The sequence below is a fragment of the Parasteatoda tepidariorum genome, chromosome 7 (assembly GCF_043381705.1).
Source record: "Parasteatoda tepidariorum isolate YZ-2023 chromosome 7, CAS_Ptep_4.0, whole genome shotgun sequence".
Classification (NCBI taxonomy): Eukaryota; Metazoa; Arthropoda; class Arachnida; order Araneae; family Theridiidae; genus Parasteatoda; species Parasteatoda tepidariorum.
In genome coordinates, this window is record NC_092210.1 from 15,132,499 (window position 1) to 15,151,860 (window position 19,362).

General features: G+C 27.9%; 1 protein-coding gene across 6 annotated transcripts in view; it reads left to right on the plus strand.

Annotated features, from left to right (window-relative positions):
• The window catches only part of LOC107455513 (uncharacterized), a 193,554-nt gene extending 174,868 nt beyond the window's left edge, over nt 1-18,686 (plus strand). For all 6 annotated transcript variants that reach the window (XM_016073134.3, XM_071183114.1, XM_071183112.1 and 3 more), the window contains exons 11-14: nt 1,095-1,307; nt 2,792-2,911; nt 3,890-4,030; nt 6,359-18,686. In XM_016073134.3, coding sequence (XP_015928620.2) covers nt 1,095-1,307; nt 2,792-2,911; nt 3,890-4,030; nt 6,359-6,430 — 546 coding nt within the window. In that variant the 3' untranslated portion in view covers nt 6,431-18,686. The remainder of the gene's footprint in view (nt 1-1,094; nt 1,308-2,791; nt 2,912-3,889; nt 4,031-6,358) is intronic.
• The last annotated feature ends 676 nt before the right edge of the window (nt 18,687-19,362 follow it).

Below are 19,362 nucleotides of genomic sequence, written 5' to 3' on the forward strand. Positions count from 1 at the left end.
CACAATTATTTTAACATACAGAACTCTAGGAACCTAGCAAAATTTTTTAATTATCCTGAATTTTGAATTAATCAAGTTCGAATCATGAACATTTGACTTTATCTTAGTTAAAATAATATTTACTTATTGATTGCAAAATTTTATTAGGTTTTCTTGCAATCGAAGTCAGAAAGTTTTGGTAATTTAAGATCAATTTTTAAGGTTAAATAGTCACATACAATGTTTTAGACTTCTTATTATGTTTCAAAAACTTTAGTTATTACATTTATTGTTTTCATAAATAAATCTTTTTTATTATGAAACCATTGTATTTTATAAAACTTTTTTTTATAAGATTATCATGACAATTTTCTTGATCAAAAGAAAGTAATATACATAACTTGAAGTGAAATTTGTAGTCTAAGATATATCAAGTTATTGAAAAACCCCTTATTTAAAAAGAAAATTTAAAGGTTTCTTTTTTATTGATCTTTTAAATAAGAAAAATATAATTTTAAACAATTGATAGTTTTCTTAGTAAAAGTATCATTTTGAAGTTATTTCATAGTTCCCTCTATTAACTGTTATCTATATATTAGAAAAATGCAACTTTTTTGAAGTTTTAAAAATTAACTACTTTATGGATTTTTATTTAGTTTGCATTTAATACTTTTAAACAGTTTGATTTTTTTTCTATTTAGTTTGAATGTTATGTAAACTGTGTGTTTTTGATGCATATAATTTTTTTAAAAAACAAAAATAAATAAATAAGTTATCATTATTTTTTATTATTTTTGTCATTTGTAATTCTGAGTGTTATTTCCTAGTTTTAAATTTTTCTTTTTTTAAAATCTTCCATTTTAGTTAATTTAGTTTTTGATGTTCATGTATTTTTAAGAATTTTTAACTTTTTTAAAAAATTAGTTTTTAAATCAAAATTTATGGAAGATTTCAGATTCTATTTAGAAATTTCTGTTATTAATTTTATAATAAATATGCTTGTTTATAATGATTATTTTTGTAAGAATACTGAGTTTTTAAACGTTGTTGGAAACTTTTTTTGAGAGATTCAATAAATTGGATTTTAGTATTTATTTTTGAATTTTGTTTTTCAGGTCGTTGTTCCTAAGCAGAAGGGTGAAATTCTTGGTATGGTAATAGTTGAGTCTGGATGGGGTTCCATGCTGCCTACTGTAGTCATTGCCAACATGGCTCAAAGTGGGCCAGCAGCAAGATGCGGGCAACTTAATATTGGGGATCAAATAATTGCCATAAATGGAATAAGCCTTGTAGGACTGCCTTTATCTACATGTCAAAATTACATCAAGGTATGTATCGAAAGGCTGCAATTTTATCTAAAATCATATTTCACTCTCTTTAATGTCTCTTAAAATCATTTCACTTTTCCAAATGCAAGATTTTATGTTTTTATTTATTTTTCTGGTTGAGGGTGAGTGAAAAACTTCTAGATACAGTAGAAAACAAGTTTTGTGATAATGCGTTTCTCTGTTCTAAATTTTTCTGCAAGCAAAATATCTAATGAGGAAAATTTTTAATTTGTAGCTTGAGTCATTCTACATGACGTGCACATTGACTTTGAAAGTTTCTAATTTAACAAACACCAGACGAGAATTTGAAAAATTGCAGTCAAAATTTTTAGACGGTTAACACAATTTATGCTTTTAATAAACTTAAATATATGCAAATGCAGAGGAATTGCAAGCAAAATATGTGAGTTTGAATTCAGTTTCCGCCTTTTAAGTAATGAGTTTTAAATAATGATTTGATGATTGATTAATTCACATAATATAGAAGTTGGCCATATAGTATAGAAGAGGAAGGATTGAAAAAGTGTGCATAATCTTCCAAAATCAGGAGCCCTAAGTAAAACAACTAAACATCAAGCTGTGTTAATCAGAAGAAAGTTTGTTGTTGATCTGAACAAGAGCACTAATCCAAAGAGATGGCCACTGAAGATGGACTCAGAGTAACAAAAAGTTCTCATCTGGAAAAAAAATAATCTGATCAAAGATTAAAATTTGTAAAGGAACATGTAGCATAGAGAGCTTAAGATTGGAGGAAGGTCCTTTGAAGTAATGAATCCAAATTCAGTTTGTTTCGAAGTGATAGCTGACATTTTATTCGTCGTCTAAATGTCACCAGAATGGATTTCCAGTACCAGTCATCAAAGCAAAAAGATATGCAATGAAGTGTTAAAAATTTGCTATCTTTTTTTACCTTAAGATGATTAATTTCAATAAAAGTTTAAAAAATGAATCATTTCCAAACTTTTTGGTTTCTTTTTTTCTCCAATTTATCGCTTGATGTTTGTTAAATTAAAATTTTTCAAGTGTATTATTAGTTGCTCCCCATGTTGGATGACTAAAGCTACAAACAAATTTACTAATTTCGCTTACGGAAAAACATGTCTCAAAGCTTTTACTCCTTACTGTACATTAGTTCTTTTTTTTTATGAATTCATTGCAATTTAAGAAACATAAATTCATAGTGTATTTTTTATTTTTTTTGGAATTTCATTAAGAGGTTGGAGACAAAGTTACATACAATCCATTCGTAATGTTAAAAAGTTCTGCATAGAATCATATAATAGGGAAGAAAAGTTAATTTTGGCCGAAAAAAAAGAAGGTAGTTAGTAAACCAGAGGTCATCAATATTAGTTGGTCAGCACCTTTATACAAGCACAGAGGATATTTGTTTCTATAAAATTATATATAGAGAGTTTTTATAAATTATTTATAAATTTCTAACTGAATTTTCAACAATTATTTAATTTAAATATTTGTTTTGGTAGAATACAAAAAATCAAACTGTTGTGAAGTTGACTGTAGTTCCATGTGCGCCAGTAGTCGAAGTTAAAATCAAAAGGCCTGACACCAAATATCAGCTGGGTTTTAGTGTTCAAAATGGAGTGGTAAGTACCAAGATTTATCTGCCCTGAATTAAATGCTTTTATTACTTAAATTTTCTTGACAACATTTCATTTTCATTTGTGTTTTTTTCCTTATAAGTTGCATTAGAGGAAGATAATTTTTAGATTCTGTTACTGTTCAATATTAATTTTTTTCTGAAGTGCAGTTTTCTTTTTTCTTAATATTGTAAAGAAAAAAAACGATAAATCAGCATGATATATTTTATCTAAGCAAACTGGGAATTTTAGATGCCATCTGTTATGAAGTTAAATTTATTTTGAAGCAGTATCCCGGTATTTTTTAAGTATATTTTTGTGTATTTGTGCATTAATATTTCTAAATGCGTTGAAAAATAGGCATTTTTCCCCCAATTCGGTATTTTTCATTTTGATTGGGTAGCATGTCTGTTGAAGGCTTATAGAGTGAGCCAACTTTCAATGCTAATATAGGACTGAGCAAGTTAATTTGACTAAATTATGGCAATTATGGTGCGATAATATATGGCGGTGAATATAAAACTAATTTACTTTCCTTAATCTCAGTTCAGAATAAATGCTTCAAGATTATTAATTCTCTAAATACAAATAATTCAAGTGTAACTACTACCAATATATATACAAGAATTAACCTATTACCATTTCGCCATAATGTATTTTTTCGTATTTTACTCTATTTACACNTTAGAAATGAACATTTTATCATTGTTGATTTTTACTCCGAGAAATTGTCAAATATCCTACAATATTATTCTGCATCAAGCATTCTTCAAATATTTTCAATTTTGTTCAGTGTTTAATTTTCTTTTATTTTTTCTAATAATTAAAGTACACCGAGAATTGCAGAGAAAATATGTTCTCTATCGAAATAACATCTATATTTAATATTAGAGCTTAGTTTTTACATTTTTAGTTTTCCTCTTTTTGCTTTAGAATAAAGACATTTAAATAAAATGTCCCCTTTTTTTTAATTATTTCATCTAGATCTGTAGTTTGCTCAGAGGGGGCATTGCTGAACGAGGAGGGGTCAGAGTTGGTCATAGAATTATTGAAATTAATGGACAAAGTGTTGTAGCTGTGCCACATGAAAAAATAGTCAACTTATTGGCTACATCAGTTGGAGAGGTATGTTTATCAATAATTTTGTGTGAAAGTTATAGAATATGATTGTTTTTATCAAAACATAATTTCGCATTTATCATTATTTTTTGGTGATAGGAATATTTTAATCATATTCACGTTAGAAAATATTTTAAAGATTATTTTTAGTTGAACCACGATTTATTTTATATTTTTTGCATATGACATGTTTTGCATTGGTGGCTTAGCTGCTAAATATCATATTTTTTTATCACAAATGTTAATATTTTTTATCACACTTTTTTTCTAGCCAAGCTGATAAGCAGCATTTTTTTTATTAAAATGTGTACTGGTTTTTACTGTTACATGAACGAAAATTCGTATATTTTATTTCAGTGTTATGATATATAGATATGTGTGTGCTTAATGAGTATTGCATCAATCTATTAATTCATCTGTATATCTAATTAATTCTTGAATGTGACCAGGACTGATAGTTATATATTCTTTAGAAGCTTATATACAAAGACAAGTATTTGAAATAATATTCTGTATGATTAACACAGAAAAAAAGTCAAAATTTTCCAAATATTTTCTAAATAATTTTTCTACATTTCGGTAGAATATATTTGTATTTTCTGTTTCAATAAAAAGAGAAACTCTCGAAGAATTAATAGATATTAATAAGTAATAAAATATAACAAATAGCAGAAGATAACAGGTAGTCTGGAGCAGAAAATACAGTAAAAGTCTGTTCTAATGACAATTCACAATAGCAGACAAAATTGCTGCTATAGTGAGAAAATATATGCATAGCATTATATGTTGTTATAGTGAGCAAAGTAAATATATGCTGTTATAATAAGCTAAATATGTGTATAGAATTAAAAGTAAATACGTACACATATATATTGTTAAAGTAGCAATTAAAAATACTTAAAAATTAAACGAGCACATAAATCTTTTTTTTTATATTTTAAGCAACTACTTTGACTTGAAATTTGTATTTACAGTAGACTGCATTTAGTGATAGATTATTGTTTGGATTGACAGTTTTTACAAGATTCTAGATAAAATACTGTGCAATAATTTTCCTCATCAGTAATAAATATTCTAAGATGGGAAATAATGGAGCATGGTAGATATGCAATCAACTAAAGGGGCATTCTTTTGGTAGTAGTAGTAGTACAACAGTATTCTTAAAAATAGCTGAAAAATTTAAAATTGTGAAGAAGTTGGCCAGTCGTCAATTGCACATATTCGCTATATTAACTTAAAAGGTTAAGGCTCTAAGAAGGAATTTATGTGAAATTCTGTCAATTTTTTCCTTTTCTCTATTTAAGCCAGAAATGACTAAAAATGTAATTAATCCTATTCAGAGTTTTCCCTAGGAATAAAAAAAGGCAGGGTGCTTCCTCGCTGAAATGGGCACTTTGAGTTTTGAAAGGGAACTCAATAACTGAATTTGATCCTCAACAATTTTTAAGTTACCTTCTCATACTATTTTATGTTTATATTTCAAAAAGTAATTTTCATTCATTATCTAAATAAGAAAAAAAAATTTCGAATTATAAATAATTATTAAAGGCATGATAAGAGACAATCTCTATGCATGCATTTTTTTCAGAATAAAAGTTAAATTTATTTTTTGATAAGCAATTAAGAAGATATTTCTATAACTTATACTGAAAATTATTAGAAAACAAGCATTTGAAAGTGCATTTTTTTTCTTAAAAAAAAGTAATTATTTAAAAAATAATTTTGAAACTTAAAATCACTTAAATTTATTAATATACCACCTTAGAAAAAAAAGTAAATTATAAAATTTAGGGAAAAACTTATAAAATTTTAACTAATTGAGAATAATCCTAACAAAGTAAATATTTATAATGGTAATTAGAATCAAGCCTATAAACCCAGATCGTTTTTGTGCGTAATTATTATTTTAACAGTTAATTAATTTATTTTAAAAATGCATCAGAATAAAAAGGCAGTTACAGGGGTGGCTGCTTATTTTTACAAAAAAGAGCACAGAGGGTGCATTTATAAGGATCAAAGGGCAAGCAGGGTGAGCCTTACGCTTAGGGAGAATACTGTCTTATCCTTTCATATAATATTGCTCACGTAAACCACACATTAGAAAAATTTATTTCCCTTAAAAAAAAGGCCAGCAATTCATGACTTGTAAACATATTTTTTGTAGTTTTATTATTAGCATATTGTCTGTAACTCGGATAGAATTTTTACTGTATTTTGTCTGCATTCTTTGCACGAGGGTCTCAGTTTCTTTTTTCTGTAATCAATACGAGATTTAAATATTTTATTGAAATTTTCTATAAAAAGTTTCTTACCCATGCATTATTTCTCTTTCAGATACATATGAAAACTATGCCTACGTCTATGTTTAGATTGCTAACTGGTCAAGAATCTCCGCTCTACATTTGAAGTGACAATTGCATTGTTTCCAAAAAGAAGGAAATTATTGTGCCTCCACTTTTTTCAATGATGGCCCACGAACGATGGCCCTCATCTGTTCACTTCTAAATGGCAGTGATATATATATAGAAATAGGTGTGCAAAATCAATTACAATAAATAACAAAAAGCAAGCGCAAAACTTTATTCCAACCTGTTTAGCCATATCAGGATTTGCTGGTGGGGAGAGAGCGAATGGAAAGAACTCAAATCGTATGTGCGGCTGGATGCTTTTTTTTTCATATAAAAGAACCGACGAAGATGTTGTATTTCAATGTTTATCTAAATGCTTGGTACTGATACCGTGTGTATCGGTCGAAGGAATGGTTTCTTGCACTTTTCTCTTCCAATGCAGTTACGTGCAAGGTGGACGTCCCTGCGAGTCGATCGCCGCTCGTGTTTTCTTTAACTCTACTAGTCACAAAACAGAGATATTATTTGTTTGTTTTATTTTCTGTTAACTTTCAATGAAGCTTGGAGAAAAAAAATTGATTGCTATTTTTCTTGTAGTGAAAAGGCTCGACTTGGACGTTATGTTTCTGAGCTATCAAGTTTGACATTTCCGAAGATGCTCTTCTTATAGTTCTGTTTTCGGTTACCTCAGAATCATTAATCGTGATTGCTTCTGAGGAATTAAACTTAGTGCCTGAAGAAAAAATTAATGACACTTAAATATTCTCTAATTGCTTTTCACTATAAACTGATATTTAAAATGCTGTTTTTTGAACCAGGGACAAATTTATTTCCTCACCCCTGTTAGAAATTCAGTTTTTTTATTTTTCCTCATTTTTAAATTTGCCATTTTTATGTAAAAAAAAAATATATCTTGTATAGCTATCATTTTTGACAGAAATAGGCAGCTTAATGTGCATTTTTGTCTACAGCTCAATTGAGTCAACAGTTTACTACTTTTCAAAGCATAAACTGAGTTTGCCCATAAATGTGTGCTTTTTTAATGCATCTAAGCCTCATTTTCTATTTAAGCTTTATTATTTAACGCATCTAAGCTTACAATGGAAAAGCATTTTGTTTTTTAAAGGATTGTACATATTTTTTTTATGCAGAAATTCTTTGTAAGATTTTGAGACTAGACACTATCTCTTAATCTTCTCTCTGAAAATTTCAGGATGCATTTAATTTCAATAATAAAAAAAAAACTAAAGTGAGGATCCTTATAGAAAGTGTCTCAGCTTTCATAAATATTTCAATGTGAAACACTTGCATGAACATTTTTTTGTAGGATCTAATGTACAAGTCTGATACAGTAATGCAGGAAAAGGTAAGTAGCTTTTCTATACTGCTGTTTAAGGTTAAAATGCATCATTGACTAAGTTAAAGGTCTTGCAATGGCTAAGTTAAAGTTAAAGGGCAATATGTAAAAAAAAAGGGCAATATGTAATGTGCTACATAAAGCTGAGGAAGATTGAGACTCTTAAACTTGAGTGGATGCTGTGAAACATTCGAACACTGTTTGAGGAACTTCTTTTTCAATTTAAAACTGCTAAATATTCTACAATTTTCCAATTATAAGAGGTTTATACATAATGTGCTATATAGCTGAGGTAGATTGATACTCTTAAACTTGGTGGATCCAGTATGGCATTAGAAAACTGTTTGAGGAATATCTTTTTCAATTGAAAACTGCCACTGCAATTTTCCAACCGTAAGAGGTTTATACATAATGCTCTATATAGCTGAGGAAGATTGAGACTCATAAACTTGGTGGATGCATTAAAACATTTGAAAACTGTTAAATTAAATTGAAAACTGCTGAATATTCTACAATTTTCCAACCATAAGAGGTTTATATGCTTGAAAAATTTACTAGTATTGAAAGCATCACTTACTCTGTTATCTCATTAATCACAACATGCTCTTAAACTGGCTCATCATAAGTCATTGACAACATGCTAGTCTTGTCATGATTATCATATGCCATTAAACATGAGTTTTTTTTTTAATAAACGCAAGTCACATTCTAAGTTTGAATCAGAAAGTTGTTCATCTATTTAGGTGGTAACTCCTTTTTCACCAGACTAAAATCTTGCTATAAGTGGTTCAATTCTTTTGACCGAATAATTTAAACATTTTTTTAAAATTTATTCTCAAAATTGTATTTTTCAGTTACACGATAAAAAATCTTTAATTAAATGTCACAAAATTCACAATTTTCTCAGATATTCAAGAAAATAAATGTTTATTTTTTCTCATTGAGTCGCATTAACTATAAAAACGAAAAGTCCTGTGGCAGAATGCAGAAATCAAGATCGCCTATTTCAGTGTATTTTAAGTATCCAGATATTATTCTATGAAAAGCCACCTTAGCTTGCAAGTCAAACTTGCCCGCAAAAATTGAAAATAAATTACAACCTCATCAAATTAGTCTTTCTACCTTATAACTAAGTCTTCAGCTTTCAGTGAACTCTTAATCAAGTATGGTGCATTGTAGTTAAAATTAAAAGATTTTAAGTGAGAATAGCTGCATATATTCCATATTATTGATTGGATTATATTTTATCCAATCTTTAATATGGATTAAGGATTTTTTTTTTAACTACTGAATCTGTTTAGTTACGATTTGCAAGACCACTATATGTTTAAAAAAATAAAAACTTTGAAGCAACACATGGAAAGAATTGAAAATAAAAGCAGCAGCATGTGAAAAGAAAATATAAATAAATCAACAAATGAAAATTATTCTTATGATTAAATATACATAAGACACCTGACTCAGACACCTTATAGTTTTTATTGATAATTGTTTGTTAAAGGTGATTAAAAAACTCTTAATTTGTTCAGAATTTGACAGATTTTTTTAAAAAAATTATATGTTTTAAGTATTATCTGTAACCTGATCATAAAAACTTACGTTCAGATCACATTTTTTAAATGATCACTTTGCCACACCAACTGGTTGTAAGAAAAATTTAATTCTTAAATTCTCCTGTCCCTTCTAATCTGGTGTCCTGACTATACCAACAAAGAGCTAAAAATTGATTGCTCCTCTAAAAACAGATTGGTTCGAATGTTTAATTGTTTATTTTTTCACTTTCTCACTAACCATCATATCAGTTTATGCTTTGATAAAGTATGAATCAAAATATATTGAAATTCTTCATAAGGGCTTGAGGGCTGATTTTCTTTTTAAAAAATTGAAGAAACTTTTTTTTTGTATTTTAAAGTTTGTAATTAAATCAAAAAATGTAAATAAGACATTAAAATTTTTGCTCAAGGCATGAAATTTTTGAAAGTTGCAAACAAAATAAAGCAGCTCTACTGTTATTAATTTCAGTGCTGATTTAAATTATGTTTGAATTTATATTTGTTTTGAAACATTTTTATTTATTTTTGTAAGAAAAACCTCATAATGTGGGTCAATCATCTTAACCTATGGATTAAACCTATTTATCTTACCTATTTGGATTAAAAAGTTCCTAGGTAGACTATATTACAGTATGAAAATCATCGTTGTTTCATGGTCTTAAACCTAGAAAATCTTTTAGTAAGTTCTTTAATTGTCCAATAAGTATAATCTTGTTTATTTAAAAAAAATTTTTTTGTTTAGTTAAAAATATCTGTTTATTTAAAAAAAGTATTATAATTTAAGTTAACTTGTGTACATCATATTTGCTATAAAATATCATATCGCAATTTAAGTTAACTTATGTCAATCAGATTTTAAACAAAATATCCTATTGCAATTTAAGTTAACTTGCGTGCATCCGACTTGAAACGAAAATGAAAAATTTCATCCTTTTAGGGATACACATATATTTTTATCTTTAATAAAATTTAAAATTCTTTAAAAAAAAAAAAATTAAATAAAAACTATATTATCATTTTACATTTACAATTAAAAAAGATTATGTTTATAGATATCGATATGTAATTAAGTGAACTAATAATTTTATTCGATTATATTATTAAATTCTGAAAGATTATTTTTCTCTCAGAAATACTTAGTACTCTACAAAAATTTGATTCTCATTAAATCATAATTTTTAACTTCATTACCAATGCAAAATGAAAATAAAAATCCAATTTCTAGGTTTATTTTACAAGCTATCAGCATAAAATCTTATTCTAGTATATTTAATTTTTTTATAAGGTCTGATATATCTTCTAAATATTATTTGATGTATGTATAATATTTCATGTATTAATTTAATTTTCATATATCAATTTAAGTACTTAATTTTCTATAATAATGCTATTTTCATGATAGGGATAACTTTTATTGTAATGTTTAAGTTATTTTAATAATCAAATCAAAGCTGGATTCTTTTTACTATTTTATTTTGAGGAGTTTTTTTCTGTTATGTTATTTTTTATAAATCGATTTTCTCTGCTTTGCAATTTAAAAGTTAAGCGAATTGGATAAAATTTTTCAAAATAATATGAATATAATTAGATAATTTTTTTCTGAAAGTATTAACATGGACTTGTTATAGTAAAAAAAGACTTTTATGTGTACTGAACTAATATATTTACTTTCTGTGTTAATTTATTGTTTGATTATGTTATATATTTTGATGTACAGTAGATTTATTTCAAATGTTTCACAAACTGGGCATACTTTTTCTAAAAACAATTTGAAATTTTTTTTTCATTCATCTTAAGTAGGTAACTGATAAATTTTTAAGTAAATATTCCGTTAAAGAACATTGGGGTAAATAGTCACATTTCATGATTAAATAAGTAAAATTTTAAATATAAAAAAATAAATGCTTACTGCTATGCAATGAAAACATTTTGAATTTGTTTTTGAAAACTAAGCTAAACAAAGAGTTGCATATAAAATGAAACTGTTGTAAAATAAGTTTTTAATCAGTTAAATAAAAGAAGTTTTTTTTTTTTTTTACATTTTGGGTTTGAAACATATTTTTTAAACTATTTAAGAAATGAATTTAAGAAAAAATTTATCTTTAACACTTCGAGTGCCATGTCAGTTATCGGTGACTGACACTGAACTTTCCATTCAAGCTGTGTCAGTCGTCAGTGACTGACACTGAACTTTCCATTTAGGCCGTGTCAGTCATCGGTGACTGACAGTGTAAAATATTCTATAAAACATGCTATAAGATTAAAAAATTTACATTGCTTTAAGTAGCTACTAGAAATTTAATTAAAATTTACTTAATTTTTATTTATTACAAATCAAATTTTGAGATATTTCAATCTGTTAGTAGTGTACTTTGCATTACTATACCACAATATGCATGCTAAGCAGCATGTGTGGCCAGAGGAAGATTTTCTCATAAGTATGGAGTGCACTCAATGTGTTAAATATTTTTCTTTTCGATTGTTGTGTAAGAGTTTGTGTGGGGTTACTTTGCCCATACTGCCATATTTATTTTATATTGATAACAAATGCCAAAATTTGTTTGTTTTTCACTAAAAAAAAACATATCATGGTTGTTTAAATAATAATAAAACACCCTTTTTGTGCTTATGTTTGTTTCTAGTCAAATTTAACTTTTTGTTGCTTGTAAATATTTGCTGCAACGTTGCTGATGACTGGAAGAATTTATGCAATGCTCATATTGCGCGATTGCGCTGCATTACAAATTTGTCTAAAAAAACAAGAATTGCTGTCTCATGTCAAACTGTGGACCAAACATTTAAAAGAGCTAATCTTGCGTATATAAATACTTTTCTTCTTCCTACATTTCTGTAATATAAGTCATGTGGTTAAATAGCTATTTTTGAATTAAGTATTTGACTGTAAAGATAAAAAATTATAAGTAGGCTATAATGTAATTTAAACTTTATTTAAAGGCAACTTCATAAATATTATGTCATAAATGAAGACTTGAGTTTTTTTTTATGTTTCACTATAATTCTATGAATTGTGATATAGATTTGTAAGAACTAAGTTATGTTGTACAAGTATTGTTTTTTTTTATTTAACCAATTAAAGACAGTTAGGAATTTTAATCTAAATTTGATGAATGGGTTAGATTCAAAATGGGCAATTCCACTTTTCAATTATATGAAAGGTTTGAAAATGGTAGGGCTACTTTCCAATAAAATGAAAGGTTTAAATTCAAAAATGGCTTCAGCTTCTTTTCAATTGATCCAGTGTGGTCTGTTTTCAGCTACCAGTTACTCTTAAGTCTCAACTAAAGACGACGATAGAAGATTAAATAAATAGCCAAGATTTAAAAATGATTAGAGCCATTTTAAATTTAAATCAAAAGCTTAGATTAAAAAATGACCTGACTACTTTTTTCGAGCCTCTGCTAAATGCACTTACAAACGGTTAAATGAATAGCAGAGATTCAAAAAATCAAATGAAAGACTTTGGTTCAAAGATGGCGGTCACTTCTTAATTCACCAAGAGTTAGATCAAAAATGACTGAGACCTCTTACCAATTATATGAAAGGCTTAGTTTCTAAAATAGTCCTTTCAAAAATTTACAGATGTTCAGCAAAGAACCAAGTTTTACATTTCTTTAACCTATTATAACTAAATACGACGTCTGAAGTTTAAATGAATGGATAAGATTCAAAAATGACTAAATCCATTTTAAATTTAAATCAAAATCGTAGATTAAAAAATGGCTTGAGCTACTTTTTAATTAGTAATTCTTTGTGGTCTGTTCTCAGCTACTGTTTTTTTTTTAGTCTCAAATAAATACGCTTACAAACAGTTAAATGAATAGCAGAGATTCAGAAATGTTTAGACCCATTTTCCAATTAAATAAAAGGCCTTGGTTCAAAAGTGGCTTAGGTCACTTCCTAATTCAACAAGAGTTAGATCAAAATTGGCTCTTTCCAATTGTAGGTTCCTTTTGGAAATTTATTGATGTTCAGCAAAGAGCCAAGTTTAAAATTTTTTCTGCCTATTATGGCTACCTAGTTAAAATTCTGTTCATGATCAGAATATGTATTTTCTGATATTTGGTCATGATCTTTTAGAAAGTGCTATCAGTTATGACATGGAAAAATTTCATAGTTCTTGAAAGAAATACTGTCTATAGTGACTTTTAAGTTATTTCATTTCATTATGGTGTTAGTATATTTCCAGTTACGTAAATAAATATACCTTCACGTGGAAAAATGTAAACTAACATTTGGTATAACATTAAGTATTCAAATAACTGGAAATACTTGGAAAAAAAATTTATCGTAAGTAAAAAAGTTCAAACATGGCCAGTTGTTAATTTGACCAACTGTACTCATAGTTTAAAAATCTAACTACGTTTAGCGAAAAAATAATGAGAGATTTTAGCCATTTTCAAAACTTAGTAACAGGTTTAGTCCAATTTTGAAGCAAAAAANAAAAAAAAAATAGAAATGTATAATTATTTGCAAATGTCTCACTTTTTTAAACAAAAAAAAATGAAGTCTCTTTCCAGTTTTAAATTTTTTTCAGACTTGGTCACTGCCTAATATCTTGTTAATTTAACCAACTTTACTGATAGTTCAGATGTCCAACTATATTCTCAGAAAAAATAATAAAAAATTTTAGCCATTTTTAAAATTAAGCAACTGGTTTTGTCCAATTTTGAAGCAAAAAAAAAAAAGAAACTATTTTATTTTTAAAAAAAGAAGATAGAAGTGTATAATTATTTGCAAATGTGCAACTTTTTAAAACGATAAAAAATGAAGTCTCTTTCCAATTTTCAATATTTTTGTGGACTTTGTCACTTTTGAATATAACTCTTTCAGGTAAAAGGTCTTGTAAAATGATTTGAAGTGGGTGCCTTTGACATGTGAAGCAGGCTGTAAAAAGGGAAATGATATTTGTGATGTGAATTGTTAGTGAATATATTTGTGTATCAAATGTAAGGTTGTGTGAGTAAAAAATATTATTGCATTTTTCTTTTTCAAAAAATGTTAATTTCCAGTTCCAGTTAATAATTGTGATGCAAAACTCAAAATTTTGCAAATTAGACTTATCATTATATTTTTCTGTCAGTTATTATTATGAACAGATATGGAGGCTACAGGAAACAAGTGAACCAAGTCCATGTTTTTTGCAAATATGACTTCCAAATGTATTCAGCTTTACTTACCGTCATGTAAGTAACATAACTATGAGCATTTATCGTCATCTAACAATATTATCAGTTTTTCTTTGGTCATTAAAATGTTACTCTGTTCAAATTATATAAATGTGTTATACTGTAATTGAAAAATCTGATTGCAAACTGTTATCTTTTTGTGATGCACTAGGCTAATTGAAAAAACATTTCTAGTCTAATCAGCCTATCGATTTTCAGGCTTATTGCAAAGAGCCCAGAAAAAATACATAGCTGCTAACGTGGATAAGAAGAAAATCCAGTAGATTTTACGAAATAGTATAAATTTCATAATAATTTTGCACAATGTACTAAATATTTTACACATAGGGAATTTTAGGGATTTTTATAGTCATCAAAATAGAAAAATTGCAATATTTTCCAATTAGGTTTGACATTAAACATACTTGAAATGTTATGTATTATGTATACTCATAATTTCGAATATTAAAAGGAATTTAATTCATCAAAGTTAATTGAAAGATTTTTTTCATTAATTTAAAAAGAGAGTTCTGAATAAAAATGAGCATTTTAGAACAAAAAAAGTTTTGAACTGATTTCTATAAATGAGGTTCGCTTCAGTAATAATTATTTAAATATTCAAGTAAGCAAGCAATAATCTGTACAAAAACCAGGAGAATTTTAATTAAACCAGTAGACCGGGAGAAACTGGAAAAATCCAATAGAGTTGGCAGCTATGAAAGTTTATATAATTCATTTCTCAATGAGTCCAATCTATTTCAGGCCATTGCAATCAGCCCAAATACTTTTAAGCTACTTCGAATTTATACAATTCATTTTTTAATTCTGACTTATTCACTACACTTCTCAATTCAATACGCAGACATTAATACAGAGCTCATTGCAATAAGCCTAAATAATGTGATGCTGGTTTATTGTTAAGTCTTTATTCATTGTTACCTAACCATTTTGTTGTTGATTGTAATAAGCCTGACTACAGAAAATACTGGAGATTTTTCTTATGAGCCTGGTGCATTGCAAAGCACTCAATTTTTTAATTAGCCTCTAACATTTATTTATATAAAAATGGCTTGGTTCACCTGTTCTTCAAAATCTCCGTATATCTTATTCATACATGTGTTACATGCCATAAATATTTATTTCGTATTAGCTATTTTTCTCAAGGATAACCGGTCAATTATATATTCATTATGTTTCATTATTTCATCTAGTCTCTCTTTATTGTGGCGTATTTTGCTTACTAATTTTTTTAAATATATCACCGGAGCACATCCACTAAATATTTTGAGTTTCGCATTTGTTAGAAAACCGATTCGTAAGCTTACATTTTTATTTCCTCACATGAACTATTTTTAAGGACTGAACTGAAGCGGAAAAGATCCGCCGAATTGGGTACTTGCAAATGACGTCATCATAGGTAAATCGTGCATTTGTCGGTTTAGAAGCTAATCAGGTTCGACACATACGCGTGACGTCCCTTAAAAGTATCCAATCAAATCTGATTTAAATAGCATGAGTCTACGTAATCGCTTCACTTCTTCTCTAGTTTCAAGTATTCAAAGGGATACCTGGAAGTGACGGAGTGCAGCTATTTCGACCCTGATTGGTTGTTGAAGCGTGGCATTTGTTTACTTTAGCTACTGTTCTTTCTTTCCTATTTCGAGTAAGTCAAGCTCGTTAGGTATCAATTCTCTTAGGCGACACATTCTATATTCTTTCACAACAATTTCAATTCTTTCACTTTATATGTCTAACTTAACACAAAGACAGGCACAAAGCCACGTGGAATGTAAATTAATTATGCATCAAAGTTGCCAGGTACACAAAACAAAAATATATCACGGTTACAATTAAATACATAAACAAATAATAAATCTTAAGTAAAAAATGCATGAGAAAAATAATTATATTTTAACAGATTCGATGTGCTATACGGCGTGGTATTTAATTAACTTAACTTTAATTAGCATTATAACTTAGGTGGTGAAACTTGACTCGACGTTAATACGCCATCTTGTTTACAAACGATTAGCTGGCGCTGAGGTCATGTGTCTGTGTATCAATAAGCCCCTTCTTCAGTTGGAAGTACCCAATTTCAGTAAAAGTTGAGACTTCAAATTTGATGAAATTTATCTGGAATATCTAAATGAAGCAGGTATTTTTAAAAGTCATAACTCTTTATTGGCGATCGTGGCGTGGATCTTTAATGGGCTATAGGTGGCGTATAGCAGAACTCTCTACAATTGGCAACACTTCGCATTCTTTCGCTATTAGCTTGTGGAGAGTCATAGGAGAAGGAAGAAAGTCAGTTTCTTTCTTGATTTTCAAATAGATTAAAAACTTTTAAGTTAGGAAATTATTAAATACGAAAAATATTTAGAAAAGGGAAAATATCGTAGTACATTCCTATACAATTGAGAAAAGTGGGAGGGTCAAGACATGGAACCGGTCTTCTCCCTAGATGGCGTATTCGAGCGTTGCGATCGCGAGTAAGTAATGACATAAAACCTAAAGCATAAATTAATATAAAATTTATTGAAAAAGAAAACATTTAATGATGATCACATATGTTTACAAATAAAGAATGAATATATATGAAAAAGAAACATAATTCCGCGGTCCCTTTGATTGACCAATCTTTATCAGTCTTTAGTTCTTCAAAAATAGTTCAGGTATCGGTTTACTAACAGATCTTTATAGTTTATTTAACTTCAGAATTGTCTTTGTCCGGGGGTTAAGTTAAGTATATTTATAAAGTTCAAATTAAGTTCATCTTTTTTTAAAATAAATTAACATAATTTTATCAATATACAAAAAAAAAAGAAACTTGATCTTCCTTTTTATTTGTTTTTGAATTTTAAAAACTGCTTTTAAAGAACTAGTTGCTGACACTTATTTTAAATTTAAGTACTATATCTCAGGGATAAATGTATATGAATAAGATTTTTTTCGTTAATAGCAGAAATGGTGTTTGTTATGGGCGGGCATATATGACTTAAATTGAGATTATAAGTTTTTTATATTAACTAATTCTGCACATTTCTCCGATTCAAATATAAAGTTACAACTTGGGTCATTCCTACGCTAGGTTCTTATAAACATACTTAAACTTTTACAAACATTACTGTTTCCTTAAGTCTTTAAAAAGTTGTTGAAGCTGATTGATTTGATTTCTGTGGAACCAGAATTATGTTACTCTCTTTCAAAAATTATCATATTAAAAGAAATAAGTAGTAACAGTATTCAAACAAAAAACGAATTTTCTGGTAAAATATCGTTTTTCGAATATATATTATAAAGGATTGCCTTCATAACAAAGTACTATTTCTCTAATTTAATAATCTTATTTTTTCAATAACTACCAATTAAGAGTAAAATAAATCGCCAGAGTAAGTTTTTTTTTTTTTTGCTTTTTTTTAAAAAATAAATATTACAGTGGATTGCTTCTTTAATAACATACATAGCAATTATTTAGAAATTATTTTGACTAAATTCTTTTTATTTGCTTTTAATCGTTACTCCCTTAAGTGAAAAAATAAACAACCTAATTAGATATTGTATTTACGAATAAATATTGTATTGGATTGCCTCCATAATAAAACAAACTGCAGTTAGTGAAAAATTATATCTACTGTTCATAATTATTCATTACGTTAATGTGATTAAGACAATAGCAGTTTTACAGATACTATGCATATTTATGCTATGCAAACTATTTGCATAATTTTTATGACAAAAGAAATAATACTTATAGTCAATTATGCTTATATTTTATCGTCCATTCATTTTATTACATGTGCATTTAAATATTGTATGTTAGTTTTCAAATCCATTGTTTTATCAGATTTTTCTTTTTTGAAACTATGTTACATATCCGTTTATGTTCATGTTGTGAATCTTGAATATTGTATATAGAGTGTGTTTGCTGTAATTTATTTTGGATTGATGTAAACCTGGTCAGCAAAACATAATACGGTTTTGCAACTATGTTTTGTCTTGTTCAAATTATTGGTTGCTTTTCGTGAAGTGAAAAAAAAAAAAAAAAACTCTCCGAGAGCAAGTAAAAATGAAAAACGAAGCTGTGTCTTCACATACACTTGCTGTGCTTTATAAAAATCCACATCTGAGCATTACAAAAAAAAAAACCTTTTAAAAGTGTTTTTCCTTTAAATATTGTCCCTTAGATTTAATAAACTGTAACATGTCCAACTCTTTGAAGAGTGTATCATATCTTTGGCGTCTTTAATTTTCATTCATTACACTATTAGAAATTTCTCGGAAAAATGGTTATCTTACCGTTTTCAAACAAAACAGTCAAATAACCGTAAATAAGATCTATTCAAACTGTTAATTGAGAGAAAAACCGTTTATTAACTGCTTTCACTTAATAGGGATAAACAACCAGAATTTATGGCACCAACTGGGCCCACCTAATGAAGCCACTTGTAGATGGGTACATATTGTAATTGAGAGGGCTTATCTGTCGGTGGGGTTCGAGCCTCAGAGTTGGCACCACAATATTTTGTCCATTCACTTCAACACATGAAGAGTTTCTAGTATCCTACACTTCCCAATTTGTGATCCTGGGATATTAGAATACGATACTCTCATTCACGTAAAGATTGTAGCACTATAAAGCTGCTAAACTATCTTCCATATCCAGTTAAATTTCTTTTTAGTGGTTTTGAGGCCATGCTAGTTGTAATTGGTTAAAAAACCGTACAGTTTTGTATTCATTTTTTTGTTGATGTAACTTTAAATCGCGTTTTCACCTACATTAGTCACATTTCACCTACATTAGCATTTTAAATTTCAAAGAAAAATTAGTTCGGGTAATCCATGAAGTTTCAAATGCTGTAAAAAGGTTTTCAAATTGCGAATTAACTTCCCCATT